This window comes from Castor canadensis, chromosome 3 (genome assembly GCF_047511655.1).
Source record: "Castor canadensis chromosome 3, mCasCan1.hap1v2, whole genome shotgun sequence".
Lineage (NCBI taxonomy): Eukaryota > Metazoa > Chordata > Mammalia > Rodentia > Castoridae > Castor > Castor canadensis.
The window spans coordinates 178,275,135-178,293,055 of record NC_133388.1 but is presented as its reverse complement, the minus strand read 5'-3'; the positions used below and the strand labels follow the sequence as shown (position 1 = coordinate 178,293,055).

Here is a 17,921-nt window from a genome sequence, read left to right as displayed (position 1 = left end):
ATTTTCTTTCCAGAATGTTCTAATAGCTAGAGCTATGGAAACCAAAAGGTAAAAATAAACATATAAAATAAAAAACCTGAGAGGACTAACTTCTCTTTTTTTTTTTCCAGATGACAAATCCTCTGAGGGAAATTGACAAAACTGTGGGGCAATTAATGGATGGACTGAAACAACTCAAGCTGCATCGGTGTGTAAATGTCATCTTTGTTGGAGATCACGGTAAAGCTTTATTTTTTCTTTGCAAATACAGCAATATTGTGAAAAACAGGTCAGCGAAGGGAAGGTCACATATGAGAGAGGGAGGGTGAAAGAAGGAAGTTAAGAAGGTGAATATGGTTGATGTATTTCCTATACAAAAATGAATATAGAATTTTTAAACCTGTTGAAAATCACCATAAGAAGGGGACTAAGATAGAAGAAAGAAAAATAGAGGAGACAAACCAATTTGGATTATAATAAACAAATACATGGGAATGTCATAAGGAAACTTCCTTATAGTTATTTTGAATAAACAAAAATGTCATTTTTTTCTTTTACAAAATCAGAGAACAGGGGGGTGGAACAGGTTCTGCTTGGGGGCTTGGAGAGGGGAGGATGTGGGGAGAGGGTGTAGGAGGGTGAACATGGTGCAAATACTGTGCACACATGTATGAAAATGGAAAAATGAGACCTGTTGAAACTATTCCAGGAATGGGAAGAGGGGGGAGATAAAGGAGAATGATGGAGGAGAGTGAATTCAGGTAGGGTATTTTGGATATATTGTAAGAGAACTTTTGTAAATGGCACAATGTACCCCTGGTGCAGCAGCAACAACAAAAAAGATAAATAGATGTTTCTGAGGGTGTGGAGGAAAGGGACCCTAGGAACTCTTGTCCTCAGAATACAAGGTTTATTATTAATCTCTTTTTCCTTTTCTTTGGGACAGGGAAAGAAATTAGGTCATGATTCAATAGTATAAGACAAGCTCAGATGATCCTGGGTTTATTTGAATTCAAAGCAGGATTTCTACATCTCCTTATTCTTTCAGGAAAGGCCTTTCTACAAAAATTTGTCTCCTATTAAAATATTGCAAACACTTCATTTCTGATATTAATGACTTCCTCTGTGAATCCAAGGCATCAGGTGATAATCAAATGTCACTGTGAACCACATCCCCAAAAGAGCTTACAGAATTTGTGTGATTAACAGATAAATCTAAGTATGTTAAGAAGGGAGAGAAGTAGGGTTCTTGTCAAAGATGTGGCATACAAGTCAAATGGTTTCCGAGAATTCACTGGGGAATTCAAGGTCCAAACCAGAGGGCCTGATGTAATACAGAAGACTGTAAGCAAGAGGATGGGGCAGTGTAGGAAATGGGGCTTCTCTTCTCTCCTTTCCCCTTTCTTCCCATCCTCTCCTCTCCCCTCCTCTCCTCTCCTCTTTTCTTCTCTGTCTCTATCTGTCTCTCTTCCTCTCTCACTTTCTCTCTGGATCTTGTTATGTAGCCCAGGATGGAACTTGCAGTCTTTGTGCCCCAGCCTCTCATATGTTAGGATTACAAACATGTACTTGGCTAGGAGGCAATTTTTCTAAATCACTTCATAAAATAGAAAAATTAAGGCCCCCTCCTTTTTTTTGAGGACATCAAGAACATCATGAATATTATATAATTATACAGCTCAGGGGGCCTCATAGAGCATTCTTATTTCACAGACATGCAGACTGAGTACTAGAGAAAGCTCCCTATATTCCAGAATTATCAAAGTGAAATAATGACCTTGGATTTTGGGGCTACTCCCTTATAGTAGAGTTTGGAAGACAAGAATTGGAAAATTGATTGACTCTTTTGCAGTTCTGTTTAGAATGGCTGGTGAATCTCCCTTGCATACCCCTGTACCTGGAGTTTTCTTTCCAGAATGTCCTTGAAGATTTATGAGAAACTGAAAGAAAGAAAGAAGGAAGGAAAGAAAGAAAGAAAGAGAGAGGAAGGAAGGAAGGAAGGAAGGAAGGAAGGAAGGAAGGAAGGAAGAAAGAAAAGCTATGATGAACAACTTGCTTTCCCTGAGGGGACTAAATATTACCCTCTGCAAAATCATGTCATAGGTGGCTAGCTATAAGCAGGATGGAGAATTTGTAGCATATGACACAGCTGATTCAATTTAAGTTGACCAGAAGTGTGGAAAGCATTTTCCACATGCTGGAGGCAGACATCTAGGAAATAGATTGTCCCAGTGAGTCACGTGCTGAAGCACTGTAAAGGTCATGTACAGATTAAAACCTTTTGTCAGTGTGCAGGCTTCTAAAAGGAGGAGATCCTTTTGGTTCTGGGGAGCTACAGCATCTCTTCTTAAAAGGCAGTATGTGGCCTAGTGTTTCAAGGCATGGGCTTTGAAGTCAAAATGCATTTTAGTGGAGCTCAAATTTCACTATGGATTCTTAAGAGCCATTTGATGCTATACATGTTATGTGGCCTCCCTGAGTGTCATCTGTATAATGAGAAACTGACTTCACTCAGGCAAAGTTGATCTGGAGGTAGAGGAATGGCGATGTTGGAGAAGCACTCAGCCAATGTGCCTGATGGTCTCTGAAAGTAAGGGACATTGTTTACCACTAGAGTAGCAGAAGTGACTGTCTAAAAATCTAACAAATGCAAGATCTTTCTAGTCCTCTATTCATAATGATTTGGAGACAATCACTTCCTGGGCTAACATTGTACGAGAACATAGTAGCTGTTTATTATTTTAATTTTTCTTCCTGAGGGTTACCATGTTAAAGGACAAGATATACAATACTTGTGATGTGTTGAGATATGTTTTTCTCTCTCTTCATTCCAGTTTGTATTTTAAAAAAAGTGTGGGGGGTATGGATCTGAAAACCCAGGAAGTGATCATTTAAATTTTATCATATCTGAGTCACTTTGGGTTATATTTCTTTAGTACAAAACTTAGGGAATCCTTTACAGAATCACTTATCTTCTTGGAAAATATTTGTATACTGGGTTGTGCTAAGCAAGCCAGTAAGTAGTCTCCCCTGATCCAAAGGGGATATATTTCTCTTGAGGATAGTACAGAATCCTATATACTATGTCTTTTTCCTATCCATACATAATTATGATAAAATTTAATTTACAAGTTAGGCACAGTAAATGTGGAGAGCTGATTATGAAAAGCCTATGAGAACTGGATGTAAGCAAGGCAAGATGCAGCTTAGTTGCTTTTACCTGTAGGGCGAGATAGGCACAGCCCCGGTCATGAAACAGAAAAAAGCAGAACAACTGCCTCTCCTAAGCTTGCATTCAGAGAAACAGGAACGCAGGTTTCTCCACTTATAATGTCACGCCCCTCCCCGAGAGCCTCTGTTCCACCCTGTTTGCCGCTGTTTATAAAAGGCCCACTGAAGGAGGGCTGGGAGCTTTTTACTTTTTGCCTTGAGACTTTTTGCTTTAGAAGGTTTTGGGGGGGCTTTTGCTTGGTTCTTTTGCTTTGGGCTTTTTGGTGTGGGAAGCTTTTGGAACGGAAAAGAATTGCTAAAGAGAAATTGCTGAAGGAAAAAGTATGGCTAAAGAGGGGTTGATAGAAAGTGTGCACTGAGAACTATAACATAGGCCTTAGAAAACTAAGCCAAAGAAAGAACTTTAACATAGGCCTTAGAAGCTAAAGAAAAGCCAAAGAGAACACGGGACAGTGCAAGATAGAGGACCAAGACTTTGCAAGTCTGAGCACCGAGGCTTTAAGAAAGCTGAAGAGAGAATGCTTTTCTTTAAAGGCTGCAAGCCTGGGGCAAAAGACTTTCAGAGAGATTAGGCTAAAGATAAACTAAGTGAAAACATGGGACAGTGCAATCTCAGGAAAGGGGTTTTAAGCAAGATTTTAAAGAAGACTTTAGAAGCAAGGTTTTAAAGAACTGTAAAGGAGTAAGGCCTTAAAGAATAAAGATAGAGAAAAGAAGCGATTAGGGTTGGGCGTCTCCACCCAAGTGCCCAACACACCTGACCCACTTTCTGTCTGTCTGTCTATCCTGTGTCTTTTCTGAATCTCCAGTCGCCCCCAGTTAAGCCCAGTTAGGTTCAGTAATAACCAGGATTGAGAAAGAAAAAGCTCACTCTAACAAGGAGGGAGCAAAAAACAGCGCCCCCTCCAAGTAAGAAATTAACAACAACTTGTCATAAACAATTACAAGAATATACTACAATACAAGTTATGTTAATGTTGTTTTTCTCTTTCTTTTGGTCAACTACCATGAAGTAGGTAGCAAATACATTGTAGATATTCTGGACAAGGGGAAGTTTCATGTTCTGGGTGAGATGGAGCAGGATGGCAAGAGATGTCATCATACTTTTCAGAGTGGCAATTTTTAAAACTTTATTTTTGAAATTTTTTGTTAGTATTTTGGACTTATGTTGACTGGGTAACCCAAACCATGGAATCTGAAATGCTGTATGTGGGGGGATTACTGGGTATCAACTCCCCATAATTCCATGCCATTTTATAAATTCTAAAAATGAGAATAAAGGTTCCAGCTAGGTCTGTAGTCTGTGATTCTAAGATTTGAGATTGTTTTTGTTTTTATTAGTTTTCACACTATTGATCAAGAAACTTTCATTGATGGAGGACAAAAAAATAAATTTTAGTGTGAGAGAGGAACATTGATTGTTTAAACAAAATTCCCTATCTAGGCCCTTTCTGTGCTTTAGTTGCTAGCTTTCAGTTCTGACTAATTACATTGTTTACAACTTGTTTTGAGCATTATTTTGTTTCTCAGTTTGGGTGGTCATTGGAACTGACATTTTTCTTTCTCATCTCTTGTTGCCAGTATTGTTTTGTCAGTAATGTCCAAGGCCACCAGTGAAGACAGAATAGGGACTGGTGATTATATACTCAGGATAGGCGTTCTACTAGAGAGAGAGAGAGAGAGAGAGAGAGAGAGAGAGAGAGAGAGAGAGAGAGAGAGGGAGAGATGGGAAAATCACATTTTGTAAAAAAATGCAGAACCATGTATTCTAGTTACGTATACTACCACGAGCTGGGAAGAGTTTCAAGCAATCTAGAGTATTTTTTTGACGAATAAATCTTTTTTCATAATGACTGTTAATAGTTTTTTAAAAAACATGGTTACTTCTTGCTATTCTTGCTATTCTCACTCAATAACTTAAAATGATCACCAAGTTGATGTATTTTCAGCTTTCATGAAGATTCCTTCCACTAAGTTGTTATTGCTTGGATGTCTTCTTCAGTGTCTGTTTGAAAGTCTTAGGATTTTAATTTTAATATTATCTGAAAATATTTTCTCTTCTCTCCTTCCAAAAGGTATGGAAGATGTCACATGTGATAGAACTGAGTTCTTGAGCAACTACTTGACAAATGTGGATGATATTACTTTAGTGCCTGGAACTCTCGGAAGAATTCGACCCAAATTTAGCAATAATGCTAAGTGTAAGTTGATTCTTAAAATAATACAGTAGAATAGATAAAGGCTTATTCTCTGAAGCTAGAGTAGTTGGGTAAAAATCCTAACTCTCCTAACTGCTTAGCCAAGTAACCTTGAATAAGTCATTTGAATTCTAAGTCCCAGTTTATTTGTCTTAAAATAGAGATGATAAAAGACAGTAGCTCCGTAAGGTTGTTGTGGAAGTTTATGTATATTGTTTAGAGTGGTTCCTGGCACAGAGTAGTATTTATAAACATTTGCTCTTGTTTTTACCATGTGGAAATTGTTCTTAATTTGAGGCATGTTTACAACCATAACTTCTGTTTACAAAAGAAGAATTTTTCAGCATCAAGTTCAGGCTGGTTCCTTAGCTGAAATTAGAGAGGGTGGACCCTGAAAGTTCTCAGGAGCCTTGTGGAAGGGCGCTCTTCCCCTTTGTCAAAGTGATTAGTAGAACCCAGGAAAATATTAAGCTCTTAGGGATTAGCAACTGTTCTGAAAGATTAGAAATAAACAGGAACAATCTTATCACTTATGTTGTACATGTTTGGGTTGTAATATACCACTTTTTAAGTTTGTGTACTAAGATTTTAGAGAGCTGCCCACCCAGGTTTGGAGAAGTGCATAGTTTTATGAGACACAGTGCATTTTGAAATTCAGTATTACTTAGAGGTTTTAGCCTTAGAAATAAGAAATTGATACTAAGCTCAAAGTTGAAGAAATTGAAGTTTTTCCCGAATTACCTCCTGAGTCAACACAAATGGGAAATATTCCAAGGTCAGCTCCAGGCAACGTTGTAAAATAAACAAAATGTCATTTCTTTCTTTTTTTTCCATCTCCTTTCCTGTCTTCTGTGGCCTCTCATCTTTGATCCCTTGGGATAGATTGGACATTGCCATAGACTGTATGCAACTCCTCAGCATACCTCTCCAATTTAGTATTTGCATTTCAGGGCTTATGCAAGAAAAACTTCATTTTGAGAGGTATTGTTGACATCACCAAATGCAATGGGAGATGGTTTTAGGGGGAAGAAAAACTTTGCTTGGGGCCTGTGAAATAATAATGACCAATAATGAAATGCTTTGTACTCTACAACACAAAGACAGTAGAATGGGGTGGTAAGGAACACAAATGGTGGCTATACCAGGGTTCAAATCCTCGGTAGTCACTGGGTGATATTAGACAAGCTGCTTAAACACTCTATGCCTCAGCTTCCTCATTTGTAAAATAAGGATTGTGGGGAAGACTAAATGAGAGATCATGTGTGTGTAACTTAGATTTCTGTTTATCATGTCTAAGCTATATGATACTATGATGACAATGGTATGTGTATATATGTGTATATATATAAAATATTTTTTAATTCTTCCAATAATCCTATTTGAGATGTATTACTATCCTCTTTATAAACAGTAGCAGTTAAGAGTTAGAGATGGGTGAAGGAGAAAGCTCAGAGAGTGACAGTGTCAGAGCTGCGATTTGAATCCTGATTTGCTGATTCTTAATCACTACCCTTTTCTTATACAAAGTGGGACCAGGTAGAATGGAAAGATGAGGACCTCAGAATTAAAGGACTGATATCTCAAACATAGATTTGAGTATTTGGCATTTTCTAATAATTCTCTAGGAAATATCAAAGCATGAGATTGTCCAATGATATTTATTTCTCTTCATTTTCAAAGAACATGAACTTACTCAGTTTGGTTTCTTTGAGGAGTATGGTTTACAGACTATGAGGCCAAAGAGTGCAGAGGTTCAAAGCATGTCTTGCTTGGCCAGAAGACATGAGTATTCCAGTGTGCAAACCCTCCCCACACCTTTTAAAGCTTGTTGGCTTAGTGAGGATTCTAATAACATTTACCTCTCAGGGTTGTTATGAATGACCGGAGAGAAAGTGCCTCCAAAGCTGTGATAGAGGCATAGGGTTTGGACTCTATGAAGGTTAGCCATTCTTGTTGCCATTTTCACTAAAAGATGCAGCTAGAATTTAACCTCAATTTAATTGGAATGAAATTTATATTTTAGCTTTGGATTTTGTAGCTTTAGAAACAAGGTTCTAAAAATAGTTTTTGGAATGTGCATTTCAAAAAGGGGACATGCATTTTCAACCAATGTGAACAAATATTTACTAATAAATTTTATTGAGGACCTACTGTACAGCAGAACCTGGGAATTGTAAGAGCAAATGATCCAGACACGGCCTGCTTTACCAGTGCTGATATTCCAGGGAGGGCTGCACTGACAGTTGGTATCTCCTTTGAATGCTGCTTTCCTTTTCTACTGATTCTATAATGACATAGTAAAGCAAATTTTTTGAAAACAAAACAAAATCCAAACAACCTACAATCTCCTCTTTTTCCCCACAATCCCCCCAAAAGGGGACCTTGAGACAATATAATCCTGTTTATACACAGCCATCATTTACATAGTTTTGCCTGAAGCTAGTACAGAGTATGGACTAAAATAGTCTTTGTTTGCTAGTAGTGAAAACCAAGGCGATGCGTGCATGTGTATGCCTATTGCTGAAAAGGAGCTGTAATATAATAAGACCTATATGACAATATTATGAAAGCAAAATTCCCTTTAAAAGCATAATTCAATGGATTAGAAGATTCATCTTAAAATGGATGGTGACTTTTTTCAAAGATCTGCAGATAAACAGGAAGTTACAGTAAAAGCCCCCAAATGACCAGTTTAGTTCCTAACATTAAATTTGCAAAGAAACCAAGTCTATGCTCCAGAGGCGCCATTTGAAGCAAGTTGCCTCGCAGAATCCTTATTCTATGGATGGAGGCATCCCCTCCAAAGAGGACACCAGATCCGTCAGGGAAGTTTGCTGTAAGATTTGTGCCGCTTGTTTAGTTGCATCTCACTTATTGAAATATTAAAAACCCACATGTAATTATACATCTGATTACAGCAAAACACTGATAGTCCTCTGATGGGGGGTCTGGTTGAGGAAGAACTGCATCTCTTTCCTGCAAAGATGACTTTTGTCAGTGATTTTTGTCATGTGTTTTGAAATCTTCCTCCCTTTCTCTTTGACAGATGACCCTAAAGTCATTATTGCTAATCTCACGGTAAGTGTTCACCCAGGCCTCTGCCCTCCAAGAGGGTTCTACATGTTTACCTCTGGTGTTTGCCTCCCACATGAATGAAGGGAACATTTCCCTTACTGCCCTGTTGTCTTCTGCACCTGTTTCTCAAAGAGTTTCAAAATGTCTGGCCTGTAGTCCACTCTCCCTAATGGTTTTGGCAATGATAGAAGCTGAGAATATTTGATCCTTCCATTGGAAGTGGGAAGTAGTCATTCATGATTAATCAAATCTTTACTTTCTTTGAAGTAGATCTGTCCCCATTCCGTTATTCCTCAATTCAGGGTAGAGACTTAAAAACACATGAATGCATCATCAGATAAGCCTGCACATGTCTACCCCTTCCTTCCTACCCCACATCCCAGCCCTTGACTTGAAGCAGTTGGGAAGGCCTTTTGGATTGAATGCTCTCAGCTATGACTCTCGTGAGTCAGGAATGAATCTTAAAAATTCCCTATTCCTCTCTGATACCTTGCTGATGGGTATCAACATGTATTATTTGATAGGGGGTAACAAATTTCATTTATTCACTAACTACCCTTTTTGACTTACTGCTGCCTTCAGCTTTCAAGGGAGAGAATATCTAGCACTCTCTCATCAGTGCATATTAATTGTATACAGTAGTTTCATTGATATTCTCATTCATGTATATAGTATACTTTGATCAAATTCACCTCCTCTATTACTTTTTCTTATCTTTCCTCCCCTCCCTTCACTAAGCAATTTTTAATAGGTCTAGGGCTTTTTCTAGAAAAATTTCCATCAAAAGACCAATTTTCATTTATATTTCAGTGTAAAAAACCAGATCAGCACTTTAAGCCATACATGAAACAGCACCTTCCCAAACGTTTGCACTATGCCAACAACAGAAGAATTGAAGATATCCATTTATTGGTGGACCGCAGATGGCATGTTGCAAGGTAGCTTAGCAAGTGACTGTCCCTGTTGCTCTTCACAGCCACCTCTTTGGCAACTGGAATTACTTTTAGGTTCTTGGTCATCATTAAAAGAAATCTCAGTTGTGTTTACAAATATTTTGTGTTCTAGACAAACAATTAGTTCTGAGAAAATGACTCTCTTAAGTTCTAGGTGTTGGTATCTTGGTGTCTCTCTGGGTTCTCAGAGCATCTCTGTGTGTATATTTCATTTTTTGAATTGATATTCTATTTTATATTTTTATTACTTGAATAATTCAAATGTATTACTTGGTGAGAAATTGCCCTAGTATACTGGGCTGATTGGGCCTTGGCTGACATGACTTTGCCTGTAGTAATGTTTATAGAGGACTTCAGAAAATGTTGTTAATCTTAAAACCTCTGTTATTGTGGACATGTTTTACATTGCTTTAAATATTTGTGATGTTTGTCTTCTTTTGAACTGCAAAAGACTTTTCCAGAGTAAAGAGACTATTTCTTGCTTTTGAATCTGGGTATAGGACACGACTGGGGGCCTCTTGTCACTTTCAAAGAATTAATCACTATAGATTTATTCATCTTCATGACCTAGAAATGTCCTTCCCTCCAACTCTTTCTCAAACTTTCTTCTTAAGAAAAATGTGAATCTGTCTATAGCAAAAATTGAATGACTATGACATGCACTCTAGCTAGGAACTCTAATATTTACAAGGCATAAAAGATAATGAGAAAAGTTGGTTCTCTAAGAACTTGTACCAACAACCCTTAGAAAGACATATGACAATAACATGAATATCCTTCTGTAATTGTAAGGGGGATATATAGAGTTAAAAATATGGGATTATAGAGAGATAGATGAAGACCAGGTATGACTGGAATCATGAAGGATAGTCATGAGGAATTCTTATGGAAACATTACAGAGATGTGACCAAAATGGGTGGCTGACTATGTCCTCCACAGGACTATTATTGTATGGGACACCTTGGAAGAGAGAGAAAATGATGCAGTTGGTAGAATTTCATGAAGAAAACATGGGAGTTGAGCAAAAGTTAAGCGAAAGATGGTGACAGCTGAGCAAATTAGTGTACACAAAAGCCAGATATTTAAATTAGCAGTAAATCTTTTAAATTTAATGCTTGCTTTATTGAGTTATTATTCGCATATATATTAGTATCCCAAGTCCAAGGTACTTTTTGTAAGTGTGGAACCACATCAGTTAGATTTTTTTGTTTTCCCCAAGCACTGTATTCCACTGTTATGTACCCTGTGGGTACAAGACATTTTTTTGGAAAAGGACCATAGAACACTTATGCAAAAGGTGTCTCCTTGTCACAAAAGGTAAGATAAAATGATCTTGATGTCTTGAGAGTGATATTTATAAATAGAGATATTGTCTAGGTGAGGCCAAGCCCCCCCCCCTTTTTTTCAATGTGTCACCAATAGGTTAAGTTGGCCACTCAGTTATACTCTAGTGTATTATATTGATAGGTCAATTTATATGTAAACGTTTTTATAGAATGCAGATCTCTGTACATTGATTAAACTTCCGTATTTTAAAAGGGCCAGCTAAGTCTTGGCACTGATTCTAGGGAGGGTTTATAGAGGTGAAGCAGACACACATGGCCCTATAGCCAAGAATCTAACACTCCTGGAGCTAGTGAAGCACATGGGCAGGTGAAGCATTAACTGTGACAAACTCTTTGCTCAGCATAAGCACAAGGTGCGAGGAAGGCAACATGACTTCTGCTCAAAGGTCCCTATTATCCTGGGGTGATTGTCAAAGCAAAGACACCAGGATAAATGAACAGAAGTATTCTGTCATTGCAATGGGAATGATGAAATTCAAATAGAAAAAATAGGCATTCAAAAGCCCTTTTGTACAGATCTTCTGTACCCTGAGATGTGCTTTTTATCACCATGATTTCAGGAGAAATCCTGACTGACCATAAACTGTTTCAATGCAGAAAACCTTTGGATGTTTATAAGAAACCATCAGGAAAATGTTTTTTCCAAGGGGATCATGGATTTGATAACAAGGTCAATAGCATGCAGGTATGATCACAGAACTATGAATTGAAACTGGTTCTTAGAGGGGATGGGGGTGACAGGGTGTGTGAAGTTGCAAGTATCTATACAGAGGAAGCATTGTAGCTAGATCCCAGGAATGGTTAACTCTTATTGTTTGCTTTCTTTTGGAAGACTGTTTTTGTAGGTTATGGCCCAACATTTAAGTACAAGACTAAAGTGCCTCCATTTGAAAATATTGAACTTTACAATGTTATGTGTGGTAAGTCATTTATTTAATTTAAGCCAATGAAATACTCTTCAGTTAGTATATGAACTTCCTCAATGTCAAAGAAAGAAATGAGGTGTCTATTTTCTGAGAACTTCTCCTCTCCCTGCAAAAAAAAAATTGGTTCAAAGGACAGACTACCATCCCCTTCTAAGGCTTCTTTGTCTCCCTTCAACAGTTGACTAATGGGGAGTTTTCAGAGTGTTGCTGTTGGCAGCCGCTGGCTGGCTGATCCAACATAGCATTACAGTTTGACACCGCTGGTCAGAGACCTGATGAAGCAAGAACTCTGCATAGAACTTGCTCCCACTTCCCTCTCTAGCATTGCAGCCCAGTTAAAATTTTGCCAGATTGAATCTTGGCCAGCTATTTATGTGCTCCTAATTATTTTTCTTCCTTGAGCTTCTAGTTGCTGAATGAGGACAACTTTTCCTATTTAGTAAGGGAGTGCCAGTCTGGTGGTTAGAGGGGTAGTCTTCAAGTCGGGTCTCCTGGGTTCTTTTCCCATCTTGGCTTCTAGTTCTCCCCTGTCCTGCTTCTCAACTTAGGCAAGTCACTGTGAGCTTGCTTGGCAACCATTCACTTACTGTGAAATCAGCCTGTTCATTAATCAGTGGCACTTTAAGGCAAAGGGCCAAAGCCTCCTTTTGTCCCCAAACTTTTATGGAGTGCATTAGAGGGCAGATTATAGTTATTTATTGATTATAAGTCTCATTTCAGAATTTGGAATTTAAAAATCCCAGCAAGGTGCAGGAAGGCAATGATACTGACACTGATAGTCCTTGAGTTATGATTGCCACACACAGGCTAAGTGTATGCTAAGTAAGTGCCACTCTTCCATTCTGTTTTGGAGAATGTTACTCTGTATTCATGCTCCAGCAATGAACATGGCTATTTCAGGAAGCTCTGGCAAGATATTGTGAGGTCAGAATGGTTCAAGAAGTACAAAGCGGATATCTGCCATCTAAATTTGGTTTTATCCAGTTCTGATTTGTGTTCAGGTTTACAGACATTTGGAAAGTGATTCCATATCTCATCCAAAAAATATTTAAGTATCACCTGGATCCTTTTGTTTCTTTTAACCAGATCTCCTGGGGTTGAAGCCAGCGCCTAACAATGGAACACATGGAAGTTTGAATCACCTACTACGTACAATTTCCTTTAGGCCAACCATGCCAGAGGAAGTTACCAGACCGAATTATCCAGGGATTATGTACCTTCAGTCTGATTTTGACCTGGGATGCACCTGTGATGATAAGGTAGAGCCAAAGGTAGAAATAATATTTATGTTTACCATGAAAGAGCTTCTTGGGGGTATAATAACATTGTCTGATAGAACTTTCTGTGATAATGGAAATAATTTCCAATATGGAGCCACTGGCTGGTGTGACTGAGGGACTAAAATTTTAATTTCATTATTTTAAGTTTAGAAGACCATATGTGGCTCAGGCTACCATATTGGATAGCACAAATGCAGAGAATGAAGAATAAAACCTGCTATTCTGTGGAGTCACAGTTCCCAACCAAAATTTCTTTCTTTTGCTCAATTATGAATCATATGTGATGGTCCTGACAAGAAACAAGTGGCCTTTCCAAAGAGGTTTGGAAAGATTCAGTAAAGGGATAATTTTGATCATGTTTAATGAGAGAACTATTTATAAAGGCTGGGCAGGGTGGATGGAAGTCAATTAGGAATGGTAAAGTGCTGAGGTTAGCAAGGCACCCTCCAAAACCTGAAAGATGAGGAGAGGGAGCAAGTTACTAAAACAGTGAGAGAGATGGATAGGAAGGAACTATTGTGTTTGATAGGTGAGTGCAGCCAATATGCTACAACCTGAGAGGGAGGGAGATGGGGGATAATTTCTTTATCTCTCTCTCCACTACTCTCCTACAGGTATCTCCCATTGGTGGAGCCTAACAGGAAGCCAGAGGGCAAGTTTGTTCTTTAATACAGTCCTTAGAGGTCAGCCTTCCAGGACACAGGGCAGTATGGGGAAAGGTGCAATATGAATGGGGTGGTGCTGTTGTAAATAGGGATTGTCCATCATACCATGTTTGGACATTTTCAAATTCCAAACAAATGGAAGTATTAAACATAATTTGATTATTGAACTTTTATATTGCTCAAAGACCTTTATAGATGTCAGTCAGTGTTTCTAATAACAGGAATTAACCAGTGCTTCCACCCAGGGTTGATATGATGCCATCTCAAAGCAAGGACATCTAACTTATCTGTATGGGTGATTTTATATAGGTATATTGTGATTTTTCTATTAGGCCTCAGAAAAAAGGAAAATAATTCTACTACTATCCAATCTCTTCCCCTACCATTTGCTCACTTCCAGAGTTCATAGGAGTCTAGGAGTCACAGTTTGAGAGACTTACCATTGGAGAAATTCAGTTTGCTTTTCTACTCCATCCCCTCCCACCCTCAATTTTATGTCCTTCCTACTTTTGCTCCTAACAAGAACAAGGAGCATTACTATATAGTATACTATAGTACTACTTACTATAAGGTGGGTCATGCTCAGACCTCAGCTGTGGATGTCAAGTTGTCAAAGTCAATATGAAGTCATCTTGTGAAGGGGATCCCAATACAATTTTAGAGGAGTCAATTAGCTGCATCTTGTTCTCTGATTTATTTTCTTTTGGAGAAGAATTATTCTTTTAGATATCTTGTGTTAAACCATTTAAGAGAAATTCTAGATTGATTTTGTCTTAGGGTTTCTCAATAAAAAAACAAACCAAACAGAGCTCATCTTCCTTCTCTTAAGAAAAAAACAAAAAAACCCAATAAAGTTCTAGATATGGAAGAAGTATATGTCAATAAAATGAATACCTCAGTACATAATCATAAGAAACCAAACATTACAGATGTAGTGGAAGTTCTGTGTGTCCCTTCTCCCATCCTACTTCCTTCCTACCGTGAGTTAACTGGTGTTCTGAAAATAGTGTGTATAATTCTCATGCACACCTATGTACTTTTACTCTCTCTATATGTACTCTTAAATAATTTATAAGATAATCTTTAGTATGTCTTCTAAAATAATGTATGGTATAATTTTGCACATAATAAATTTTTATATGGATGCTGTTATAGTATGTGAATCCTGCAGTTATTTTATACATCATGATGTTTTTGAGATACACTTATGTGTATTAATAAATGAAGATTTAGCTTACTCATTTTTACTGTTAATAGTTATGTGTAATGGTATAACACACCATACTGATTTTATTCACTTTCCTATTTAGGAACATTGGTAATTTCCAAACACTGACTCTTAAAAACACTGCTAGAGCAATGTACACATATGCTAGAGAGTCTCTAGGATATATAGTGATGGTAGATTTGCTGAGCCATTTCTTTTCAGAGTTGCTGACTCATTACCTTTTTAACTTTGGAAGAAGTAATTTCATGTATTCGTTTTGCGAGTCATTTTAGTGGACCTACAAATTCATAGGAAGTGCTGAGGAAGTATTATTATTAATTTACATGTATGTGTCGAAGTAATCACCATTACCGACCTGGGAAGTTGGTACCATGATTACCCATGGATTTAAGGAAAGGAAACAGAATCATGGAGAGATTAAAGGGAGGTGTTCCCAGACATAGAACTGTAAGGAATTAGAGTTTAGAATGTCAATGTGAGAAAAAATAGCAGTTCTTCAGACAAGTTCACAATATTGACAGACTTTAGAATGTTCTTTTGAATTTAGCATGGTGTTAATTAGAAGTGTGTAGGAGAGAAAGAACATTTCTGATTTGCATTCTTCTTTCTTTTTCTGATTGTCACACATGAAGAATAAACTGGATGAACTCAACAAACGACTTCATACAAAAGGGTCTACAGAAGGTAAGGGGTTGTTTCAAAAACAATCAGATAAATTTTGTTTACTAGTTGAAGACTTATTATTTATTTCCCAGGGTAAGAACGGTATTTTTTAAAATTTATATTTGTATTGCAAGGTAGTTTTTAGACCCATCTGGCAAAGTTTATTCTATGTACATAAGAAGCCATCTGTGTAAAACAAAAAATTCACCAGCTTTTTAATTTCCCTCATTTTCTGTTAAGCCTTCTGAAAGACAGACAATCCATTGAATATTGGACAAGTCATAAGTAAGATGCTACTGGGAACTCTTATAAAAGGAATGGTAGTTAAAATTATAAGTACCAGTGGCTTGTTTCTGTACTGAAATAGTGTATATGTTATGATAGGTAGAGATACTCAGAAGGCACCACATCAGAACTCCTTCTTCACACAAAGGATCATCTTGCTCCTTGAATTATTCTTCTCTTCTTTTATTCATAATGATAATAAGCATGTCTTAGTTAACTTGAAAGCTTATGAAATAACACACACACAAAAATCTCAGTGATTTGTACTATAAAAGACACATCTTACTCAATGTTAGTAGGCTGACCATAGGCTAAGTGTATACTTTTAATTCTGCCCTGTTCATGACAGCACACAGAGTTGTGTACTGGAATTCAACACTGCTGCTTTTGTGAAGCAGTCTGTCACTTCCATTCACAGCTCACCTGCCAAAGACAGCATCTGATATAGATGGTGGAGTTTAATACATTTTTTCCACTAACACTCTATCCTGCAAGTCACAAAGCAATGGACAATGACAGTAAATAATACACTCTATCATGCAAATTCTTCTGATTCTGAAATTCCACATAATTACAAGAAAACAGAAGAGAGTGGGGAGGCTTCTCTACAGGTTACTATAGTATGGGAGAACTTGTTGAAACAATAAGGGAAGGACTAAGAGTGTCTTACAGAATCAGATAAAAGCTATGCACTGCAGCCCAAGTCATGCTGAAAAGATGCACATGGTCAAATTCTCCTGAGACCATCACTGGAGTTACTAGCTTACATATGATTCTGTTTATCACATGTGTGGTTTCCAATCTGATTAAGCAGGGGTTAAGGAAACTAGCAGAAGGTTTTATTTACTTAGCTTGTTTTCCCTCTTTATAAAGATCTTCATCTGCCTTCTTCCTCCCCTGCATCACTGCCCTCCCCTTTGTCCCTTTGATCACAGAACACACAGATTCTTTGGTATATAAGTGGATGAAATCAGTTTTAAGGATAGGACTTCCCTGGTAAAAGCTATACCTGTCCTCCACAAACTCTACAAGTGATTCAAAATGCTTGACATCTAACCTGCAGTAGACTGTAGTATCATTATAATTAGACAAAATTGGAATGTTGCCAGGATCAAAGTGTAGGGAATCTATGATTTAAGTTTTCCAAATATTCAATCACCAAAGCAAAGAAATAGTACTGAAATGCTTCTCTTCTAAAAGTCATGGATGGATTGTTAATTATGATAACTTCTAATTGACTCTTATGTTTTTTGCCAGTTCAGAGTCTGATTCTCTATGGTACTAAAACATTTCTAGGAAAAAAAATTGTGCATTTAGTTTGTTGGTGACATTGTGCTTATGTGACAAATTCAGTTCCAGAACTCAGCACAAACAGCAGGTTCAAACCTCCGAGCTTGAAAATAAAAGGCATCATCTTTGTGAATTTGTGACTGTTGGGGTAAGGCATTATAGTTAGTGACATCACATCTGTACCACTTTGCCCTGAGGTGAACAGAAGTGTTTGATGTATGTATCCCTCAAAGGTCTTTTTATACCAGTAAAGCTATTAAGATTTTGTGTTTTCGTGGAAACAAAACATTCCGCATTTGTGGAAAGCTTACCTTGGATTGCTCTGGTCTCTCTGAGACAGTTGTGCCATTGATAGTTTCTAACCCAGGACTTCAAAATGGTAGCACCAAATATGAGGGGAGAATAATAGTAGCAAATGCCCTTGGTCTACTTATGGCCTACTGGGCTCATCCTTCAAGGATACAAGAGCAATTTTGAAAGTATTACATGAAATAAAAATAATTGTATATCATTGTATTATGGGATTCCTTATTGTTGTTTAGATTCTGGAATATGTATAAACTCAAAATTCTTTCTCCTATTTTTCTCTTGGTCTTTGTCTCTATCTCCAGTTGACTTTCTTAGTCATTTCTTCAGCAGCACAGGAACATATTCTTGGTCTGAGTACGTTCAGGCTTTTATGACATTTCCTGCATCATAAATCCCAGTCTGGATTTAAAATACTCAATGTCTGCTAGGGTAGACCCTTGTGAATGTGAACCACTGTATGTGAACACATGTGTGTATTGAAGCTTATAAAGC

General features: G+C 37.6%; 1 protein-coding gene across 9 annotated transcripts in view; it reads left to right on the top strand.

Annotated features, from left to right (window-relative positions):
* The window catches only part of Enpp2 (ectonucleotide pyrophosphatase/phosphodiesterase 2), a 104,742-nt gene that overhangs the window by 66,515 nt on the left and 20,306 nt on the right, over window positions 1-17,921 (top strand). For 5 of the 9 annotated variants that reach the window (XM_074069116.1, XM_074069117.1, XM_074069114.1 and 2 more), the window contains 8 exons: window positions 111-219; window positions 5,286-5,411; window positions 8,455-8,486; window positions 9,294-9,421; window positions 11,381-11,468; window positions 11,616-11,703; window positions 12,796-12,980; window positions 15,515-15,566. In XM_074069116.1, the coding sequence (XP_073925217.1) occupies window positions 111-219; window positions 5,286-5,411; window positions 8,455-8,486; window positions 9,294-9,421; window positions 11,381-11,468; window positions 11,616-11,703; window positions 12,796-12,980; window positions 15,515-15,566 (808 nt within the window). The remainder of the gene's footprint in view (window positions 1-110; window positions 220-5,285; window positions 5,412-8,454; window positions 8,487-9,293; window positions 9,422-11,380; window positions 11,469-11,615; window positions 11,704-12,795; window positions 12,981-15,514; window positions 15,567-17,921) is intronic. The other 4 variants (XM_074069118.1, XM_074069115.1, XM_074069120.1 and 1 more) reach the window with 1 other exon arrangement.